Below are 22,271 nucleotides of genomic sequence, written 5' to 3' on the forward strand. Positions count from 1 at the left end.
ATAACCTGTATAATATCAAGGAAGTAGTAATGCTCTCAGCCGTATCACTTTTGGCTGAGAAAACGCACGCAGGCTGTGACTGTCGCTTTTTCTGGGTTTTTCTCTGGTAATAGTTAATAGGCGTGCGGGTCTAGACCACAAGGAACTCGATAAGGTTCTTGGTCAAAGTAATCAAAGCCAGCAAATCGTTCGTTATCTTTTTCGAGAAAGCTTGTACATTATTCGATCGTTCGGAATTCCCCTCATTTAGATTGGTTACCTTCTCAATCGCCTTTTATTTTCGCATTAACAAAACGTTTGTTAACCTATTAAAAATTTGTTCCCTGCTTGTTTTCTTTAGAAACAGCTCGTTAAATGCCCGGAGCCCCCATTAATCTTGTCGTCGTTTTCGGCTAAACATTGTCACTAAGCAAATTCCCAAAAATAAACAACTTACTTAACACGGACGAATTATAAAAATAGTTTTCGGGGGTGTCAATGAAAGCCCAATGAGAGGCGCATTAGTTCCTAATTTATACTAATAAGCGATATGTTTTAATGAGATATTAGCTTCGTAAAAGCTGCTTCCGTTTAGACTGCGAAATGATTATGCTCTTGAATCCAGGTTGTTCAAACTGACAGTGTGGCTCCTTTAATTAAAGTTCCATTTTCCAGTTTAATAATATAATATTCGACAATTATCTGGACAAATATCCAGTGTGTAGTTCCATGTGTCTCTCGCTATCTTGAACTGTGTTTGTTTGATAAACACCCGTCTATTTACTCCATTAGTATGATTAGAGCACGCTGGTTAACCAAACGATCGCTGAGCAAATGTTTTCCTCGCCAACGGAACACATTCGTGGAGCATGTACACAGCCCTACGTAAGAGCTGTCCATGGAGCCTCAGATCTCGGATCACCCGGCTGAAAGCTATACTGCATGTCGCATAGTGGTGATAAGGAAAGTTATTTTGGTGTGGCTGGATTACGCGGAACCTTGGTCCCGATAAGCTGGCCAAGATTCCCAGTCTTGGGATAAACAGAAAGAGAAACAATTACTCAGGGAAAGTCCAGCCGGAAGTTCACAAATCTGTTCACTAAATATCTTCTAAGCAAGTCCAAGATGTTGAATTTAGTTTTACTCATTAGGGTATGCATGTAAATCTCTTCATGGGAATGACGATTGGATTCAGATTTGGATTTTTAAGATGTACATAAACCACTTAATAGAAAAGTAAGATTCATTCTGAGATGTTGGATTTAGATTCACTATTAGGGGATCTAAAAATCATAGATGACGAGTATGTATGTATCTCCATCTTGTGGAGCTATTTGTGGAGCTTCTCGCATGTTCGAAATCATCCGTTATTCGCCTATAAAATTAAATTCAAATTAAGTGAAATAATAAATAATGGATTATTGTACCAGTAACACCCTTTTGACCTATTGAACCTTGCGATTTCCTCAGTAACTTTGAGGTCTGACCGACATCCACAGAGGGTCGTCCACAAAATTATAACCGACGCAATGGCGATGCTTGCCTGCGCTTACACATCGATTTCTTTGCCATGGCCGCGACTGGAACATCTCAAAAAACAAATTTTTCTTGCATCTTAAGCAGCAACGTTTTTTACACTTCTATATTTTAATGATATTCGATTAGGTAATGTTAATATGTTAGGTTCTGCAGAGCATAGCGCACAGTATCCCGTTAAACTAATCTTTATCAAGTAAGCCTTTCTATTATAAGTAACTTATGGGTTAACTGAGAAAACTCTTCAAAGGAGATTGTGAAAAATGAGAAAAATTAAGAATAACAAGAAAAGTTGTTTTGCTAATATCTTTTCATTCGTCCACAACGGAATAATTTATATTTTTATTATTTGTTTTTAGCTTTTGGCTAAGTACATAACCATACAAGTCAACGCCCGCCTAATGTAGATTATAAAGGTCTAGGGGAAAGGTTGGCAGTCGACATGGGTTAACAAGCTCCTGGCCCTTTCGCTGGATTCCCTATTGGTATTGGCTTACCGTTCTGTGGTTAACCGCAATAAGCTCTTTTGTGCATTTTGTTTTCCTTTGCGTTTTACACTTTCCTAGACCCAGACCTCGGAACCCATTCAGTCGTAAAATTAGAACTGCCGAACAACAGGTGCGGATTCGAGTGCTGGGAGTAAATCTTAAGGAAAACTATTTGCAAATGCTTGCTACTGATTACATATGATGTTCATTCAGAAAGAAATTAGGTGAGGAAGTTTGGAAAACAGTCAGTAATCTATGCATTATGCTCAAAAGACTTCAGCCTTTTGTCTGCCAGTTGAAAAACTGAATTGGTTATTCACTTTAATGCTTTTATTTTTAAACACTCTTGTTTTTTTTAGCCCAACTAGTGAATATCTTACTCAGCCCAAGCACTAGAAGGGCGTTTTCGGGGCAGCCCGCTTTGCCATGACAACGAAATGTTTTCTAACTTCCTCCAACAATTAGGCACGCAAAACTGTCAGTCAGTCTCCCGGTCAGGGGCACGGCCAGGGGTATTCTGATGGAGAGCAGGGCGGAGGACAGGGACTGGGAGCGGGACAGGTGCGCCTGTAGTGCGGTGTTCTGACACCTTTCTCCGTGGCCAGAGGGCATGTCATCGTCAGCATGACATGCGTTGGGGCTGCTCGGTCGACGGCTTATGCTTAATGGTTGATTGAATTGAAACGAAGGAAAATGGGTTGCTCAGGGGGCTGCGGATGTGGGTATGTGCGGCTTGAACCCTAGATTAGGGTTCTCCGAAAGTTGCTGGGGAAAGCGCTAGAACCGAAGTTAGGCATCTCGGTCTTTTGGATAGTACGGCTGATGCTGCGTGTTTAGTTAATTTTAGTGAGAATTTTTTTAGTGAGAACCTTTGAATATGTATAAATTTGCGCAATGCCATTCCAGAACCTAATATACTTTTAATTTCTGCTATAAGGTCGGTGTTACTTTATTAGGATAATGCGATTCGCAACACAAATTCAATAAATTCGTCTTGCATTTACTTTTATTTATAATTAGCCATGCCCATTGGGAATTCTCTATTTGCAAGCTGTTTAAGAGTAGACTAAAGTAGTTTGATCGAATGCATTCGAGTGCTAGCAGCACTCTTAACCGGCTGGGACTGTCTTTAAATTTTTAAATCTTTAAAGCTTACTTATTCGACATGTCATGTTGCAGTCTACTCGTTTCAGCTTTACTTTAGCTTTTCTCTTCAGTACTTGCAAATTGTGCAAGCTAACAGGGTGCTGTTATGCCAACGATACCATCTGTTAGGGTCAGTTTTAAGAAACTGCAAGTTGTCCACTGAAGGTAATTTTAGCAATGTTTTAGGTAGGTAGACAAACCATATTTCTTTATTTAAAGTTAGCAGTTTGATTGTTCCGAGAATCAGAAGATAGAAAAGATCGGAAGTAATATGAGAAGAGCACTGATCGAATCGCAAGAAGAACTTCTTTTGAGGAAAAGAAATTCTATAAGTTGAATTTATAAAAGTAAACTTATCTTTCTCTAACTCCCTCTCAATGCAAATAACATTTTTCTGTCGTCGTTTCAGATACTTACCCTACCAGAACATCAAGCTCGATAGCCAACTATACTCCTACAGTTATCAATGTAAGTTACCAAATAATCGAAAACCCAATTACGTAACCCGAAGAAGATTAAGTATGTGTGTGTTTAAGGTATTTTTTGTGGCCTTGATCAAAAGTTAATAGGCAACAAATGGTCCAGAGAAATTCGGCGGAGAATATTGACAAGTAGCAGGAGAATGGGGTGCTCATGTTTTGCAGTGCAATTAATTTTGGCGTCACTTTTCCAAGCGCGAGCAACGAAAGTTTCGCTGTAATTATTATGCAAATGCAGAAAGTTCAAGCTATAGCTATGAGCGAGCTTGGGGAAGGCAGAGCTTGAGGGCGACGTCAAAAACATTTGCACAAATCATTGGCTGACAGTGCCTTAGTTTCCTAATTGTTATGCAAACCGCTTCTCCCGGTAGACAGACTGTTGCTGTTCAGTCTGTTCAGTCTGTTCAGCTCAGACGAACTTGTCTTTGATCCACGGTTCATTTCGCAGGGTACAAATGATTTGCTGTACCTCGTGGCATTCTCTATTATGAACATTTCTTTGTATCTTGTTCTAACATATTGCCCAAACGGATGGCTCAAACTGGCGCATTTTGGCAAGGAAAGGGCGAAATTTAATTAAAAACCCGTTTGCCACTACCGCTATCACTCAATCTCTGCTAGCTCTGCAGATTGTGTGTAGTTTTTGGCAGTCTTCCAAGTGCCGTCAATGCTGTCAGCTTCTCTGACCCAGAGAAAAATGTCCGGAAATGTTGTCTTAAATTTAAAAACAGTTTCCTAAATTTCCAGAATTCCTGAACAAGGTACACCCCTGGGTGAGCTCCGCGACCAAAGGGTCGTGACAGTACCCGCTGTCAGAAATGTGTCGGCGGAAACATTTTTTTGAGTGCAGGCGGCTGAGGCTGAGATGGCTCTGAGATGAGGCTAGGAGGAGGAGGGGCGATGGAGTATGGCAGCCACTCAAACTTGACATAGACTTGGGCCATGGGCTTTTGTTCGTGTGTGCGCTCTAGAGCTTGTGGTCGAATGTGTGTGTGTGTCTGAGGACAAGGACGAGAGGTCCATGTGACCACCATGGCACATGGCACTTGCGCAGGGACAAAAAGTGGGGGAATTCATTAGAAGGAACCAATTTCATCACTTACTGTCCTCGGCTAAACTGGCAAGGAATCAATCCTGTGAGCCTAGCCCAGCCTATGATGAGATTTGCGCACTGAGACCTAAAAGCCACGGCACCTGCTTGTGTCTTGGCTCAGTTGAGATTGGGCTGAGCATCCTTTTAAATGAATTAGTCAAAAGTACATTACGGTTTAGCGCTGCATTCATTGTTCCTTGATTACTGCTAAGCTGGCCAAGAACAAGGGCCATTGCGCCTTTCAAATCGATAGCTCGAGAGAGGTGAAAGGGCCTAATGAATAGAGATAGCACAGGCCCTCGTCTTAGTGAAATGCCCTTCTAAGAGAGGGCGGAGGACTAGTACCATTTCACTTTATACCAGGCACCCTGCCTACAGTCGGATTTGAGGCAATGCAATAATGTCTGAGATTCATAGTCAAGTCAATTACAATAAGTAGTTCTTAAGTATCTTATTATAAGCTTCTATCGAGTGTTTACCAGAATTTAAATTAGCTTTTCCTTACATTTTCAAATCAGCACACTACGATGAGGACAATAAGTTCTTTTGTCTAAGCCTTTCCTGTGGCCTGCCTCGGGTTTTCCTTGGAATGTATGCCAACGTACCTAAGCAGGCTTCATGAACATCTATGTTTATGCTTTATGATTCAGAAGGGTATCTTAACCAGGATTCAAAAGTAGCAAAGGAAGTTAGTATGAAACAAAACAAGAAGCCACGTTTCAAAGTATGTAAATAATTACGTTACAGCCACCTTTCCCATAAATCCTTAACAGTTGTTAATAAATTTAGAAAATCTTTTCTGCGATGGAAAGCAGAGACACAGAAGGAAAGCTCTTTTAGTTTAAGCAAGGGAAAAAAGCACGATAATTAAAAGGATTATCGTTGCATAACATATGAAAATGTCCTTGACCGAAATTCTGCAGAAACAGGTTGCTCTCACGTCCTCCGTGTTTCCCCTTCCAGGGAAAAAACGCAATGTAATGCAGGTATGAAAAGAGTGCATTTAGGAAAAACCTTTTTGAATCTCAACTCCAGAAAATTATGTGAAGCCTTGCCATTTCGTGACCTTTTATCTGAACTGCTTTCGTTTCTGACGTTTTCCGTGTTTTCGGGTAACGTCTTGGGGTAACAAGGATCTGAATTAAAGGATCAATGTTTATTAAGTGCTTATTTCTAAGAAAACTATGATCAGATCACCTCCATTTCGTCTTGCACAAATGGGCGTCAAGTTCGCCCATCAAAGCATCCAGCCAGTCGGTAAATCAAGGTGTCACCTCGAGAGGAGCCATCCATTAAGTCTGCTGCTCGCCGCACATCCGGGCGCAGTTAACCAGCGAAAAAATAATGACAGCAGCTGGGCGTCGACAATCGATCCTGGCCCAAAGCCCAATGGCGGGTAATGCCATTAACAACAAATTGAGCGCATTAATAAATATGAATTATGATTGTTAATGCCGGAGTCGGAGTATGGTCACACGAAAGGGAGCCGAAACGAGGAATTGGAGGCCGGCCGCATCCGGAGGAAGTGGCGTGGTTCCGAATAAACTTTCACGCTCGGTGGCAGGGAGTTGACACCTACTCGATGCCACGCCCACTCGGGACAAGATGGGGCCAGGAAACGGAGTGGGGCGTAAACAAAGTGGCAGAACCACGACCTGCTGTTGCATAACTTCCAGCGTTCCAAGGATTGTGAGTGTGGCAGACATCATAAATCAATTTAGTTCGGGGGAAAACCCGAGTGCGGGCCACTGGATTTCGAGCAATCGAGTTTCGGTTGGCAAGCATAATAGTCATCTTTATTCAGGTTGGCTTTGGCGGGGATTCGGGGGCTTGGAGGAGCTGTGAAGAAGATGGAATAGCAAGGTTGTCAGAAAGAGTTATGAAAAACTAAATTCCGAAAATGTGCGAAAGACACCTTTCGAGATATTCTTCTTAGGCCGTCTATTAACCGATAATCGATATTTTTTTACATCAATATATACTCCATGTCGCTAGTAACAAGATTTCCCTGTGGTTAGGATTCTGGGTGGGACTCGATTTCGGTTTCATTGATAACGCCAGCCTGTCAGATTTTCCTCTTGTTGCTGAATGCCAAAATTGACAGCCGTCAAGGAAGAAAGTTTTGCTTCAAAAACCACCATCATCTCCCCGGGAAAAGGTGACAGCATTTGTTGATTCTCTTTCAGTTTTTGGCCAGAGTGGATGGTATTCTGGGCATTCCACTTCGTCATCATCACCGTGTCATGGCATATCTTTCTATTTCATGTTCACTAGTATTTCCAGACCCTGAATAGAGTTTCCTGGGTCTAATGTGACGTGAAATGCTACTAATTAACCGCTAGACAAGCTTACCGCTCACAGGTTGCACCTTAAAGACCAATTACCTGACATCACATACATCGGTCAGCCTCTATCTTTAACTTGACTCGGTTGTTAGTCACACAACGGACATGAAAACTTGATGAAAGCTTCCCGGATTGATTGCGATAGTGCTTAATTAAACAGAAGCATTAAAGCGTGTAATGCTATTAGGCCAATTGGAAAACCTTTGAACAAGATTCACAAAATCAGCTATCGGCGACCATGTGGCACCTTCTTTGTCCCAGTGTGAAGCTGAAATGCTGTAATGTTATATAAATAGTTGACTTCAAAAATCTCAAGTTATTTTTAAATTCTCGTAAGGCAAAGAAGTATTTGAATAGTTAATGTTCGTCTTCAATTTCTCGAAATTAGGGGGAAGATGTGTCTTACTTGCGTATAACGACGAAGTTTATGCAAATCGAGTTAGCCCCGTCAGTCACTTCAAAGCTTGAAGAGATTTTTGTTTTTACGCCTTCGGGGCTCAAGCGAGTGACTGCCGCGACGGTCTCTTGCTCTTGGCCAGCTGAGAGTGGCTGATGTTGTCTCTTGACTGATTGCCGCCCCGGGCCCGAATGCGTGTGCGATACTTTCAGTCCGTTCAATTTGCACAGCAACTGCCAAACATAATTGAAACCTCCACACGGCGTCCTGATCTGTGGGTTCCACGTCAGATCATTCCTCGCACATCTCTGATATATATTTCTGATCCCTAAAAACTGTGTTGGAATTTTGTGGGCATTTGTAGAAGTTCCTGCCTCCTAGATCAATGAATAACAACTTTGGGTTAACTTTCGCTTTCGTCGCCACGTTTACACGATTCGATAAGCGAAGAGATATGCATGTTTTTCAGTATGTTTATCAGCGACTTCAGCGACTAACGCCAGCCTTTCAGTTAGTCATGGCTTCTTAATCTTATCTCTTAGGTGATGCCTACCTCTGAGATAGCTGTTATCAATTTTTAAGTATTCGTTCCCCCACTTAAGTGGGCATAAATTGGGTCTTAGAAACGTACGCTCTTTCTTTTAAGTAGAAAATAGAATAAACTAAAAAGGTAAAAAATGCCCTAATTAATATAATTCCATAGAAGTAGATAAGCTTATTAAGTGCAATAAATTCTGGATAAGTATTTAGAGCCACCAGAGATAAAAAAATCAATTGGTGTCAAGGCATTTACCAATCCTTTTGAATTGGGCGTTTAACTTACCATTCTGCGGATATCTGTTTCTGAGGAAATGTCAGAACACACTTCTGATTTGTCCCAACCCGAGATATCTTATCAAGTTGGAAGCCAAATTCAATTTTTCCGTTACCAGAAACGCAATGTTCGACACGGATTGTTTTACACGTTTTGGAGATTGCTCAGACCTATCGGTGTTGTTCTCGGTACTCCTAAGATACGAGACCATCGAAATTGATTAACTTTAGAAGGCAATAACAGACCTAGTTAGTAAAACCCTTTGGAATTTGGTAATGCGGACTCCACAAGGCACAATCATTGATACAACGTTCAAAATTCCATCGATATTTTGGCCAGAACAACTTGTACATTAATTAACTTAATTTCCTAAGAAGAAGTAAGCCGCATTATGTCTGCTGAAAATTCAATTAATTTCGAGTGCAGTAGACTCAGCAGACCCTTCCCCCTATCCTTTTCCGTTTTGAGTTTCCCTGAGGGAGGGGCACTCTTTGAGGGAGTCCATTAAAAAAGTTTATCAAATGTGCAAATTTTAATTAGTTTCCGACCAGAGAGTCAGTTTCACTGCCCAATGCCGTTCGGCAATTCAATTTCCTTTCTGTTTCCCAGCCCTCTGCGCTCCTGCTCAGCAAACATGTTTGCCTGGGCCCGGCTGACGATATATATGACTGGCCATATATTGGCTGTAGTCGCCCTGGGCTCCATTAGCTGAGTGAAAGTTCCCCTGGGAACTGCCGTTTATTTGCTCTAATAATTAAAATTACGGCCCCTGACAAATTGGTCCGCGCTGTACATGCCTCGGGATCATCGTGGTAATGTTAGATTTGTTAGTCTCCGGGTCATTTGAAGCTAATTAAATACAACATTTTTATGGCTATTTGCATGTGTTCATACTGTCCGTTGTTCCAATATAAGTTGTGAACTAAAAATATTGGGAACGCTGGCAGAAACCTCCTAGGGAGTCTATGAAAAAATAAATTTTGGGGAAAACTGATTTACTTTCATAGCTCATTCTTTATACGTCCGTACTAGTGGTGCTAGCATCCATCTTGCACATGCTTGAGCACTTAACTGAAAATGCATTTAAAGTTTAATCAAGCTGAAGAACTTACCTAGTAAAGGTGCCGCATCGGTATCACAATAATCCCACCGCGGCCCACTATGCAAGGAGTCACCTCGCGGAGGTCACAGGGTCTAGGAGTATCCACTTTATGACGTTGTGTCCTATTGCAGAGGCAAAATTCGACTATTCAAGCTCAAATCTGGGCTGCTCGCCTTTTATTATTGCTCGAAGTCCTGCCAGGACCTGTTCAGAGTCTCACAGATACTGCTGCTGGCACAGGGACCCTAAAAGCGGGCAAAACACAATTGGAGGAAGTTGCCTGCAGTTCTGGTTTTGTTGAGCTCAACCATTCTGCGAATGCCATTGGTTGAGTCTGAATACTCTTTCAAAGTACCTCAGACTGCATAGGCCATCTTATACGCTCTTTGGGGTGACATAAAGCCCTTAGAAAGGGATCCATTGTGGGTTTATTTATGTATTTAACGTACGGGTGGACAATAACAGTTTAAGATAGCATAATCATTCATGGGAAAGCATCACAGTTGCCAGCACACCTAGAATGCATCTCCAATGCGAGGGTACAGCATCCCCGGATTCTCCTCTCTGCTATCGCTCGGCCTGCCTTTTACCAAACTAATAAATTTTGCATTCTGCACGGCGTTTGCTCGAGCGCCATATTTACCTGAACTCGGGTATTGCCTTCCGGGCATTCCACTTGGCCGAGGCGGAGCTCCGCTCCTCAGACTCCCAGCAGGAACCCCTAATTCTTCCCTGCTGGCTGACCTAGCTAGATGTTTAAGTTATCAATGGACATTCATTCTGGTCATGTTTACTGTGTAGCTTTTAACGATCTTCAAATGTCATCCATAAAAAGTTCCTTGCAAGAAACAAAGCCAACCAAAGAACAAGTTGGAAAAATGTTTACTAAATTCATGTTTGTGTTACTATTGTAATCCCAAACTTGTCTCCCCTTTTCGGGAATCTTGTAAATTATTAAAGCCAATCACTTTTAAAGACTATAGTTTTTGGGTTTCGGTTCTTTTGCTCTCTGTACGATGTACAATGTGCCGTAGCGCTGGACGAGCTTTAAATATTGAATGAGTTTTCCATTGTGTGTGAGCGTTTGTTTAATTTTGCAAGTGGAAGTTTGACGGCTGTTGCTGTTGCTGTTGCTTGGCTTTTTGGCATTTGTCCTTTGAGGGGCTGGGAGAGAGTTATGAGCTTAGTTTCATTCGCAAATGCTCTGAGTGACTGCAGATAAGTTTCGTGAACAGTTTTCAGGTGCTGACAATTATTGCGGAAACTGCACATGGAAATATTATTCCTGTTTGTGCCTGCCCGTGGTAAAACCAGGACATGGTTTTTCCGGGGATTTGACGGATTATTTTGTAGGATATTATACCCTCTTAAATGTCACCGATCCCATCAATATTTCTCATTAATTTGTCTTTCCTCACTCACACTTTATTCCTAAGCCGGACTACCCAACGATATTGCTCTTGACCCACAGCTACCACTTGGCCCCAGATCCTGCACCTAACTTCCCAATGTCTCTAGAACAAGGAACCTATCAGTCTGCCTAGCACACCCCATACCCTGTATGTGCACTTGAGAAGTCAAGTGTTGAACAGCAACTGCTGAGCTTGGATGAGCCTCTCAATGGGTTCAATGGGGGCAAGGAGTCTGGTGGGTGAGTCGAGCGCCTCACAAGTAAACACTCGAACTCCTTGGACGAACGAATCTTTAAGAACATCCTCGCCTCGCCATCAGCATCAAATTACAAGATTAAAGTGATTTCAGATTTTCACTCACATCTCTATCCGTTACAGTTGAGAAACCCCTGTGAAGAGATAAGCCAAACGGACGAATTATTCTGGTTCTGAACTTAAATCGACGTTAAAAACTGAACATTGCAAAAAGAAAGTTAAAATGATTCGTCACTTATACTTATGTTCCTTTGAGCGGATTTGAACAAAATGTCTAGCCTACAAATCTCAAATTGTTTAAATAATAATAATAATATTTCAATCACTGTTTAGTATTGTTTTTTGTGGTGCTTATCTCCGTACAAACATTTCTCGCGTGATCTCAGAAGTCTGAGTGGCGCTTTAAGAATTCCTCCTATCAGTCTGCTGAAAAGGATTGGAGGTTGGAGAAACTTAACACACTTTATATCCAAAGCTAGAACACGAATTATATAATATATATAATTAGTTTCCTTGTTCCTTCTCGGGCCACGTTCAAGTAACGTTACGAGTAACTTCCCTGGGGTCAGGATGGCTTGGTTGGACTGCGTCCTCAGGACTCCGTTTGCTCAGCAGACTGGATGAGGTGGGTCTAGAAAAGTGCAGAAAGGCACTGCACTCTTTGCTTTGCTCTTCATGTACTTTTCTTTGTTTTCCCTTCACAGTGCATTCATTTTTAAATAGACCAAAGGCAGCCAAATTGCATTTTAAAGTGGGCCTTAACGGCTCGTCTGCACTGCGGGGATTGCTGGAGTCCTTCCCTTCTGGAAAATGTTTTAGAGCTAGCCCAAGAACAGTACTGCTTTTCTTGTTGGTTGCATTCAATGACGACAACTTCTTCCTTTTTCATTGTTGAAAATCATAAAACTATCTTCGCAACTCCCCAATTTAAAAAGCGATGAGTGCTTGCACCCGCTTTTGCAGAAGGAGACGCAATGTGGAAAGCCCCAATCCTGCACGGACTTATAAATTTCGGCTGGCCGAAGTTAGCTTCCTCACTTCTTTCCCTATTAAGTTTCCTTACATTTGCATGTACGATACTCATTGACTTTTCTGTTTTCTTTCAGCAAATAGCAACACAAAATAGGTAAGTCCTAGTTCCTGTCCACTTTCCCATCCTAAAAGATCCGCCCAGAATCCTTAAACCCTGAACTAGAGCCGTCTACGGAGAGGCTTCTCCTTCGTTTCCCGAAGTGACATATTGGGTATGGCTCATGACTTATGACATGTTGTGAGAACGAACTATGTGCCGAAATGGAAATAATTGAAATGGAAAACTTTCGACGCGGACGCAAAAACAAAAGCTCCATGTCGATGGATTGCGATGGTTGGGCAAGGTGACGCCAATAGCCATATTATCCAGCCGTAACAAAAAGCTTCTTCTCTGCCCCATGCCGACTAGTTGACTGTCCTCGTTAATCACCGTCGTCAGTTTGTTGTCATGCTTTATTTTGCCGAGCTTCGCTTGTCGTTTTCATTAACCTTAATTAGCGTGTGCCGTTGACATTTGTCGCTATCCAGCTATCCACATAGATGCAATTGGATTCCCCTGCAACATCATCGTCGAGCGAGAGTTATGTTTTGTGCGCACGTTCCCCCTTCGCTCCAGCTTTATACTTCCCTGCCTGAAGACTGACCATGGCTACCAGGCCACTTCCACTCCACACCCCAGTAGCCCTTCGCAACTGGCTGACTGGCATCGCGTTGGTGTCAGCTGCAAATGAGTTTCTGGGCCGCGACTGCAAAGTGGAGGAACAGAACTACCCTCAGCATGACCACCGACTTTCAAATGTTCTAATTTTGAGTGATTTAAGTTTATATGAACATTCACTCAAGCTGATCTTAAGCACATTTATAGAAGCTTAGCTAAGGGTTAGTCACTTTCGAGAGCACTAATTTAGGTACCAAGTCATAATATTTGATATGTGTAACCAGTGCATAGTCGCATTCGAATATGGCCCACCTCTGAGCCGCTCTTGTCATGTTGCTCTTGCTCTATTTATCCGCCAATGACAGTGACTTCGGAAAGTATGTCGACCTATCGCTTACTTCACTGCCCACATGCGAAACTAGTTTCGCGTAAAGTGGCATGCATGCGCCGGTGGCACTCGGAACGCACTGCGGTGTGGTGCGGCTCAAATGACTTTGAACTCAATAAGTGTTGATTGGTCCGGTCGATTTTTATGACAAGCGACACCCAGCAAAGTTGGATTGGATTGACCTGTCAGCTTGGAAAACTTTCACGTAGCCCATTTGACAGATGCAAAAACCGTGTTTGCACCTTTGTTCTCCGACTGCTTGTCACGTTTTGGTTTGCTGTTTGTTTGGTTTGCTGTTTCTGTGGCCACTTCTGCTTCCTACTCGGTCTTCTGGGGATCTTGGGTCTGCGTCTTTATGATCTCCCATCTCCCGATGGCTGGCAGTTAGAGGCCTGCTTGTCAGCAAGGTTCTTGACACCTTTACTTCATTTGCACAGATTTCTCTCGAAACGACTTTCGGTTTACTTCTCGCTGTTTCCATTCTCAGACACCTCTCATGTGGAAAGACTTGCAATCAGATATTGGGACTGAAGATAATTTCCAAGCGGGTAATGGCAGATATTTCAAAAGTACTTCACTCGAGTTCGTTGTACCTGTCAGAACCTCGTGACTTCATCTTTGTGACTGGAACAGAAGCAATATCAGACTCCTCGGAAAACGGAGAGGTAATAATATGTTTCTGCCTGCCTCCCTCGTAAAAAGTATGATTTGTTATGGCTACAAGGACCATTCATTCATCTAAACGGAAGAAAGACACAAATCGCTGCATCGCCATAAAATCATTTGTGCTGCTAAAACAAATGGCAAGATTCCGGGTGAGCAAGAGGCTCCAACGACCTTCCTCAAATCCACGCACATACAACTTTTTCTTGGGCAAATTAAATTGTGCAAACAAAAGCAGCCCATCTCCGGGCTACTGGTCACCTCCCTGACCTCCGCTTCGAGTCATTGTGTCTTTGCGCTGCGCACGCTTAATTGCCTCTGACTTCGGTGCCGGCTTGTTGTGGCTTCCTTGTCTTGGCTTGTTGAACTTCCAAGGTAACAAGAAGCGGCCTTCTCCGCCCGTCCCGCTCCCGCCGTTTAATTTCTTCAAAGTATTACGGAGGCCCCTCCAAGCAAGAGGCAAATAAAATGTCTAAGATTGCGATTATCTTTTTAATAACATCTCGGGAAGGTGAACATTTCCACAAAAGGGCGGCAGAGCGGCAGGAACAGGAAACTACAAAAACCACGAATTTAATTACCACGCACCCAGATAACACCCCAAATGAAGCGATAAAGAAGCGAGAAGAGGCAGCCACGGCTGGAAAGGTCACTGTGAACATTTCCAACCAGCAGCGTGGCCTGGCCAATTGGGAAACAACTTGCTCGTGCTTCGCACTCACTGCCTCTTTGGCGGAATGAAAAATAAATTCAATTTATACATTTTATTATTCATTTTCCGCATGCCTGCCTGCCAAGAAGCATGTCTGACCCACACACGGCGGCGCTAAGAGGCCCAAACTGTTTCGGCGTCTTGCTCTGAATGCTTTCAGGGTCTCATAGGCGGCAGTTATTTGTTTTCAAGTCTCAATCGCTTACGAGTATCGCGATGTAATACTGCACTTGTCAAACAAGGCGGGCAAACCACTAAAAATAAACTACAGCTATCCACATAAGATCCCCTTTATTTCGCTTTACATACTAGCCAAGTCGGCGGACGAAGCTGAAACCACGACGGCAAGCACAATGTCATTGTTGACATTCTTGGGGATGCCTCATGCACCTTCGAGATTTCAAGTAAATTAAAATGTCTCTTCTTCGCTGTCCCGAAACACGATTTATTCACTTGGATTGCATTTTCAGATTAAAATTGCATTTGGTCGCAGATGAAATTAGTTCTAAGTAAATTCCACGGGGTACATGGCTGGGTTCGGGCGAGATCAAATTTATTTTAATAAAATATAACCCTACCCTTTACGTAATCTTATCAGAGATGCTAACTGTAATTTAAATAGGTTGTGGCTAGTGTTCTTAATTATTCATGTTCTCAAAAACATTAGCTTATCCTTGAACTGAAAGCAATGAGCCGGCTGACTCCAAAGTAGATTTTAACTCTTGATTGAAAGCCATAAACTGGAGTACGATTCTTGGAGCATCAGGAGAGGGTCAGACCTATTGCATAACTAGAAGCTTCAGCCCTCTGCTGTGTGAACAAACGGCACTGGCTCCTGACCCTGCTGCTGCTGAAGGTGCTGAGGAGGATTGTTCTGGATGCTGGGGTGGCGATGAACCGCCTGCTCCTGCTCTTCGCCATCCCCTTCCTCCTGTGGTTTGGGCGCCTCCTGCGGCTTGAGCGCTTCCTGCGGTTGCTGGGATTCCTCGGCGACTTCGGCACTCGGGGGGTCCGGATCGCCCTCGTTGCTGAGCAGGGCATAGTTCTGGGGCTTCTTAAGCAGGAAGCGGGTGTTCGGATGCTGCTTAGTTTCGAGCTCCAGACGGTCGATCATCCAGCCCTGTTTCTGGCTATTCGTAGCCCAGAAAAAGACGGTGCCCCTGTCCTTGGATCCCTGGACGGAGACCTGCAGCTGGGCCTTGTCCCCGTCGCAGCGGTTCTTCTCGTTGGACAGGCTGAACCCCGACTCCTTAATGGGCTCTCCCAGCAGACCCACGGCTCCGCTGTGCTGGCGCAGCTGCTGGATGGCCATCTGATAGTACTCCGTCTGACGCACCTGGTCCTCCCGTCTCCAGCTCATGTAGGCCAGCCCCGAGATGGAGGCCAGTGCTCCGCAGATGCAGATGCCGCCAAGCGTTCGCCTCGAGGGCAGACCAATTCTCAGCTTTAGGGTAGGCATTGCGACCTTTCAGTCGGCAAGAAATCACTTTTGAAATTTTGCTAGGTGTCGGGGCCAACAAACACTTTGAATGCTTAAGCTATGAACAACACAAACAAATCTAACAACTCGATGACAGGGATCTCAAACTCAGATGCTTCGGCGATTTCGAGCTTGGCCTGCCGTTCTCACAGCCATCTCAGCCTTTACGGGATGGTACTTACCAAAGAACCTTGAAATCATGCTGCTAGGATCGGCGGGCGTTGCCTCCGAATAATTGCGGTGGAACTTCCTCCTCGATCTGGTCAACTTGAAGCTGCTGGCCAGTGGAGAAGAGCATAACCAGCACGGTTCGATTTCACCACCCAAAAGGCGTGGACCACAAAGCGGCGAGGAAGAATCCAGAAGAAGAGCGCCAAACTCGTTTCGTTTCTTTAGCTAGCTGTAAATGGTGGTTGTCTCTTTTGGTTTGTGGGCCAAACTTGCGGCGCCATTAATGACAGCCCCGAAAGTTACCCGATCAGTGGATAGACCAGTGGTTGGACCCTTGAAGGGGGGTTCTGTATGAATAGTCTCCTTTCAGTTTTAAGTTTAAAGTTTCGGTTAGTTTTCACGGAATGGATTTACTAGGATTTCACAGTCAAGGCACTTACACAGTTCACTATTCTCTCAACTCATTAGAGAGTCTATTTTTACTTACCAGGGCCAGTGGATTCGAGCAGAGAGGCGTTCGAGAGTCCAATGAGTGTCCATTTAGGGAGCACAAAGTTGTTTAAAAATAGTTTTCCAGGAACGCAGAGCGTGAGGAATGCGCCCATCTCCCAGGTAATCGATAGCCTCGCAACGCCTGTCACGGCTGGGAACGGAATATTGCATCTGATACTGGCCAAGAGTGCGGCCTAATCTATCAATGCATCTCCAAGTTTGAATTTCTGCTGCGGCGAGGCTGATGTTACATTTCTGGCCTAAGTGGCCTCTGGAGTGGCTGCCTTTATCGTGGGGGATCATGAGTGAATCTGTCCGCGTGTCCGGACCCAGACTCCGATCCCCCCGCTGGCCAGGAACTGTGACAATCTCTGTGTTCGTTCTCCAGCCTCATTAAGACCTCTCTAAACACAGCCACTTTGAGGCCATTTTGGTGTGCTTATCTTTACGGCCGAACTGGCTGGTCCTCGTCGTTAAGTACGCCATATGTTTAACATGACTTTGATGTACTCAGCATGGATGCCGGAGCAAGATCTTTAATAAATCAAACTACCAGGGTCGTCGGCAACGGGGAAGGGGTCCGGAAAGCCAAGACTCTCCACCGCTCAAGAACTTCCCAGAAAGTAATTCTCTGAGTCTAATAGTCGTTCGGGAAGTCACGGGCTCTGCAGGTGTTTCAACACACATAGGTACGTAGCCTCGAAACTGGGAATTAACTCTTTAACGGGATTGGCCATATAAACTTAGCTGGACTCAAAGCAGCGTCGAATGGTGATGGTATTGAGTTGTCCAAACCGATCATCCGCCCTTCTAGGCTGATCCCGAAGCTTCGATGGCTAATTCTACACAAGTCGGTAAGGTTTTAGCAATTTAATTTGATAATTTCCTGGGGACTATGACCTCAGCTAGCCGTAAAGACTAATGATGAATAGTCCCACATTAGACTTATCTTCTTGTAAGCAGATGACACATCAGCCGAGAATAGACCATTTATCAACTGTTAACGTCAATCAACGATTATGTGCTTTTTGTTTAATTCCAACAGCCGAGCGCCAAGGCCTTTTAATTAGTTTTATGCTGAAGCGAGTAAACGAAGCTCAGCATAAATTAAGCGAGTGGAGGGTCGGACCCTGGGCTGAATCATAAAACTGGTTGCCGGCTGTCTTCCCAACGATGGGGCTTGCACTTGAGTGCCGACCGACTAAGGTGTTTTCGCTGGCGATTATTTATCGTTTGTATTAGGCATTAAACTGTCTTAAAATGCTTCTGCGATTGCGACACGCGATCCAATCAATCCTGGGATCTGTCTATAATTTCGATTGCCAAACAGTTCCCCTCGCTTCCTAAACCTTCATTAGGCCAAAAGGCCTTCAAGGCTCTCCGGCAAAATTACCCATTTGCCAGAAATCTTAAAAGACCATAAATTATTCGAGACTACTGGAGATCGTAAGCAAAGGGAACGGGGAGTAACTCGTCGTTCAATCTGGCAGTTGCTCAGCCAGCCAGTTGAGCGTTCACTCACTCGGCTATTATTTTCAATAAAAACAAAATAAATATGGCAAATTGAAGGGGCCAACACCAGCGGCTGGCGGCGCAAAAAATCGAAGTCGTAGACCGAGAAAAAATGTGGAGAAGCGGCTCTGCGGCTGTGCGGCTGTGCGGCTGTGCGCCTGCGCAGCACGCAATGCCGAAAGAGAAGCCACGCAGCTGGCAAGCCAAAAGTTAAAGCCAAAGCCAAGGTTTCTGCTATGTAATTGCTTGTCTCCGCTGGCTTCAAGTACGACCAGCAACAGCAACAGCGACATGCGTCTGAGTAATGTTAGCGCCATAAATAGAGAAGACAGGCAGAGGCGATCGAGCGACGGCTACGGGGCCTGGTCCGAGGTTGTGTTTAATTGCAAGTTGTAAAAATCTTTTGGGGTGGAGCTAATCACCAGCAAAAATACAAAAACACAACCAAAAGCCACTTCTCTGTAAGTCAATTTAAGGCCAAGCGATGGAAAGTATTTCTGTGAGGCTTCTAGAATCCTTCTTCCTTTGGAAAAACGGATAATCGAATAGTTTACTGCATAATGTTCTTCGATTGAGCGAGTTCATATCATGCAAGTGGAATTTTCGATTAAAATATTCCCATATATACTCGTATAGAACAACTATTCTTAACACAAAAGTGGCCCTTCATTGTCAGTTTCCAAAGCCAAGTGAAATTTGATTCCAAGGGGCAGCTTGGATACTCCCCAGTTCGCATAAATGGGACTCGGACTGATTAGCACATGTCGAACATGTGCAGAGACAGCTATAAGGTCGATAAAACTGGATACGGCAGAATCAACTCCCAGAGCTGACTCTTCCGCCCGAGCTGTGGGACATTATCTTATAGGCTGGCTGCTGGTTGGCGCTGTTTCGGCTGCTGATTCTTTGGCTGCTGGGGGAGCTCTGCAGCTCATTTTCCATTTGGGAAATGGGCAAACAATGGACTCTGATAAGGTCCAGCAAAGAGCGGCTGTGCATTCACTCGGCTGTGAAACAAGTAGCCGGGACAGAGCAACACCAGACTGAAAGCCGACAATGCGAAGTTACGAGCCCAGCGCGAGCCGAGTCTGTGGCTTGGGATTTGTTTCTTTTATCATCAACTGTCACACAAGTGGCGGTAAGCGAATGGAAAATGCTTTTAAGAATTTCTTATTTAGATAATGCAACTATAACGTTTCCTGCGAGGGAGCGGCTGGCCTTTGTTCTGGAATTTGTGCTTATGTAACTGGCAGCAGAAGACACGGCTTGCTTCACACTGTTCGCTGTTGCAAGGACAAAACTCAGGGACTTTAGTAGATAGTTGAGGAAATATCATAACGACAAATGTGACAATCTATCGAGTCACCGAAGGAAAATCGAGGGTGAAGTGAGCTGATTTAACAGGGGCACTTTCAGATTAACCCATGAATTTGCTTTGTTAGCCACTGTTGCAAGCAACTATCTTCAGTTTGCAACTTCGCTCAGACCCGACTTCTCTGAGAGTGCATCGGCCGGACTGCAGTGGAGGTAGGAGTGGAAGTAGTGGCACTGCCTCCTTGAGCTCCCCGAGATGCAGCCGCGGATTAGATGACAGATTAGTTAAATGCGCATGAAATGAGGAGCCGTTCGCGCCGTAGCCTGCTGGAGGTGTTTGCTGGCGGAATCCCAAAGAACACTTCCTTCTTGGCCTTATGACCGTGCGAAGCTCTCCTCTGCTGCCAGCACGCGTTTCCATAATGTCTTCATTCGGTAATCAGGAGACGGGCTGAGAACGCGCAAATCGGCTCTATTAACAGGCGTTGTAATTGCCGGTTTCTTGCTGGTGATTAGCCGATGTCGGCTCCAAGGCGAGAAGGAATCGTGGCGGAGATACCGTTCGGTTTCCACAGGAGCTCTTGGGTCCAGCGGAACTTCAGCCGATCGGCTGGGACACTCAAACCCCGCTTTTTCTGATGTCACTTCCATTAATGAGCTCATTAAAAGCGCACTTCAGGGTCGTAAAAGTTCAACACTAGAAAAGGGTCCACCACTTTGATATTTCTCCAGGGCTTAGGCAAACAACGATTTAAATTCACCTAATGAGACCCGCTGACCTCTAGCCGCCCGTGAACTAGTTGGTAATGGCTTGTGACCTCAATTCGTATTGGTGGGAAAACCATAATTGGTCACCACCCGCCACATAATCGCCCATCACGCTCCATAAGGAAACCCGAAATGTACTTCCTAGCTCGCTGCCTTTGCAAGGAAAACCTTTGGAAACTTCAACTATTTTGTTGACCCTGATGAGGGAGAGGGAATCCCCCTGCCCTTCTTATTTACTAACTATAACTATTTCGATCCTTCGACTGGCTTCCACTCCATTGATTTGGCCTACGCCGTATATCTGCCATCTGCCTTCCGGTCTAACGAGCTCTGCTCACTGAAATCCTTTCTGATAGGATTAATAACACGCCATTCACATAACAAAACATTCCCAATGCACATAAAACCAAATTCGCAAAAAATAAATAGAAACAGGAACTAGTGCAATGGCTTGCCCGACTATTAGATACCTCTTACTTGGTAAACCGCCTGAGGATAATATTAAATTTCCTATTTGTTAGTGCTTTGTCAGTGCAATCTGTGCAAGCTTTTGGTATATGTATGTACTAGTACTGGCAAAAGGTGTATTCCAATATTGCCAGGATCCGAAGGCTACCCTGTAAAGAGCTAACAGGATGAACAATGTGCTCTCCATCAAGCTACAAAAACATGGAACAAGCGGATTTCGTATGGAATTGATTTTATGGCTGAACTGGGGAAAGAGAACAACTCTAGTCTTCCCCTCGCCCTATTATAAGCTTAATCGATATACACCTCGGCGGTCTCGATCTTTCAATGACCTTTTTTATCGATTTTCAGAAGGACAGAAGATGTTGGTTTGAGTAAATTCCTGTTTCAATTCCTTCAAATAATATCTGAAGCAATGTTTAAGTTTCATACAACATAAAGAAGAAACACGCGCTCAAATGTTTCGAGCTTTCTGCCGCCAAACTCTTTTTTACCAGCAAGAAAAGCAAGTATCTTACCACACCCGTGAACACATCCCTTGGCTTCCAACTCCAACACTTTGGGCAGCAGGAAAGTGCGCAAAAACCAAGAAGTGACATTAAATTTCCCAGTCCGCAATTTCACTGCAGTTCAGCAAGATGGAATGACGGCAAGCACACGGAAAACCTGGGAGGAGTTTGTTTAACCGCCATCATCTGTCCATTTTTATACCCGTTACTCGTAGAGTAAAAGGGTATACTAGATTCGTTGAAAAGTATGTAACAGATAGAAGGAAGCTTTTGCGACCCTATAAAGTATATATATTCTTGATCAGGATCAATAGCGAAGTCGATTGAGCCATGTCCGTCTGTCCGTCCGTCCGTCCGTCCGTCCGTCCGTCCGTCCGTCCGTCCGTCCGTCCGTCCGTCCGTCCGTCCGTCCGTCCGTCCGTATGAACGCTGAGATCTCAGGAACTATAGCAGATACAAAGCTGAGATTAAGCATGAAGATTCTTGAGGTCCCGGGACAGCGCAAGTTTATTACAGCATCCTGCCACGCCCACTCTAACGCCCGCAAATCGCAAAAAACTGAAATTGCTGAAATCTCAGGAACTATTGCAGTTAGAAAGTTGAAATTCAAAAAGTATAATCTTTAGATGGCAGCGCATCTTATAGTGGTACTACTATCCGGCCACACCCACCCATACGCCCACAAGGCTCAAAAGACGGTTTTCGGATTTTCTAGAAAAGCTGATATCTCGGTAACTATAAGAGATAGAAAGTTCATATCAAGCATGTATGTTTCTATAATGCTCGCAATGCGAATTGTTTTTTTCCAATCACGCCACGCCCACTCTAACGCCCACAAAACCCGAAAAACCAAAAAATGCAAAAATCTCGAAAACTATTAAAGCTACACAATTTTGCTTAGGAACACGTATTTAGGAGATACCTCTGCAACTTGCCACGAAGTTGCATCCGTCCACGCCCACTCTAACGCCCACAAACCGCGGAAAACTGTGGAGTCTATAATATTATTATGAATGCCTTCGTTTGACCTTGTGTAACTTATTTCTGTTAATATCTAT

At 44.1% G+C, this 22,271-nt stretch overlaps 2 protein-coding genes across 5 annotated transcripts in view; one reads left to right on the top strand and one right to left on the bottom strand.

Moving 5' to 3' along the window:
* The window catches only part of LOC108102495 (beta-1,4-glucuronyltransferase 1), a 35,426-nt gene that overhangs the window by 1,441 nt on the left and 11,714 nt on the right, over nt 1-22,271 (top strand). For 2 of the 4 annotated variants that reach the window (XM_017207516.2, XM_017207514.2), the window contains exons 2-3: nt 3,559-3,617; nt 12,153-12,172. The gene's annotated coding sequence lies outside the window, so the exon portion shown is untranslated. The remainder of the gene's footprint in view (nt 1-3,558; nt 3,618-12,152; nt 12,173-22,271) is intronic. The other 2 variants (XM_017207518.2, XM_017207517.2) reach the window with 1 other exon arrangement.
* Nucleotides 15,036-16,038, bottom strand: LOC108102496. The gene has a single exon (XM_017207519.2). The coding sequence runs from the start codon at nt 15,956-15,958 to the stop codon at nt 15,299-15,301; it is 660 nt and encodes a 219-aa protein (XP_017063008.1). The 5' UTR covers nt 15,959-16,038; the 3' UTR covers nt 15,036-15,298.

Source organism: Drosophila eugracilis, unplaced genomic scaffold (genome assembly GCF_018153835.1).
Source record: "Drosophila eugracilis isolate 14026-0451.02 unplaced genomic scaffold, ASM1815383v1 contig_1828, whole genome shotgun sequence".
NCBI classification, from domain to species: domain Eukaryota; kingdom Metazoa; phylum Arthropoda; class Insecta; order Diptera; family Drosophilidae; genus Drosophila; species Drosophila eugracilis.

What these genes read in the sequence shown, in the direction of transcription:
- LOC108102496 (XM_017207519.2), bottom strand. Translation starts at nt 15,958, where the DNA reads ATGCCTACCCTAAAGCTGAGAATTGGTCTGCCCTCGAGGCGAACGCTT.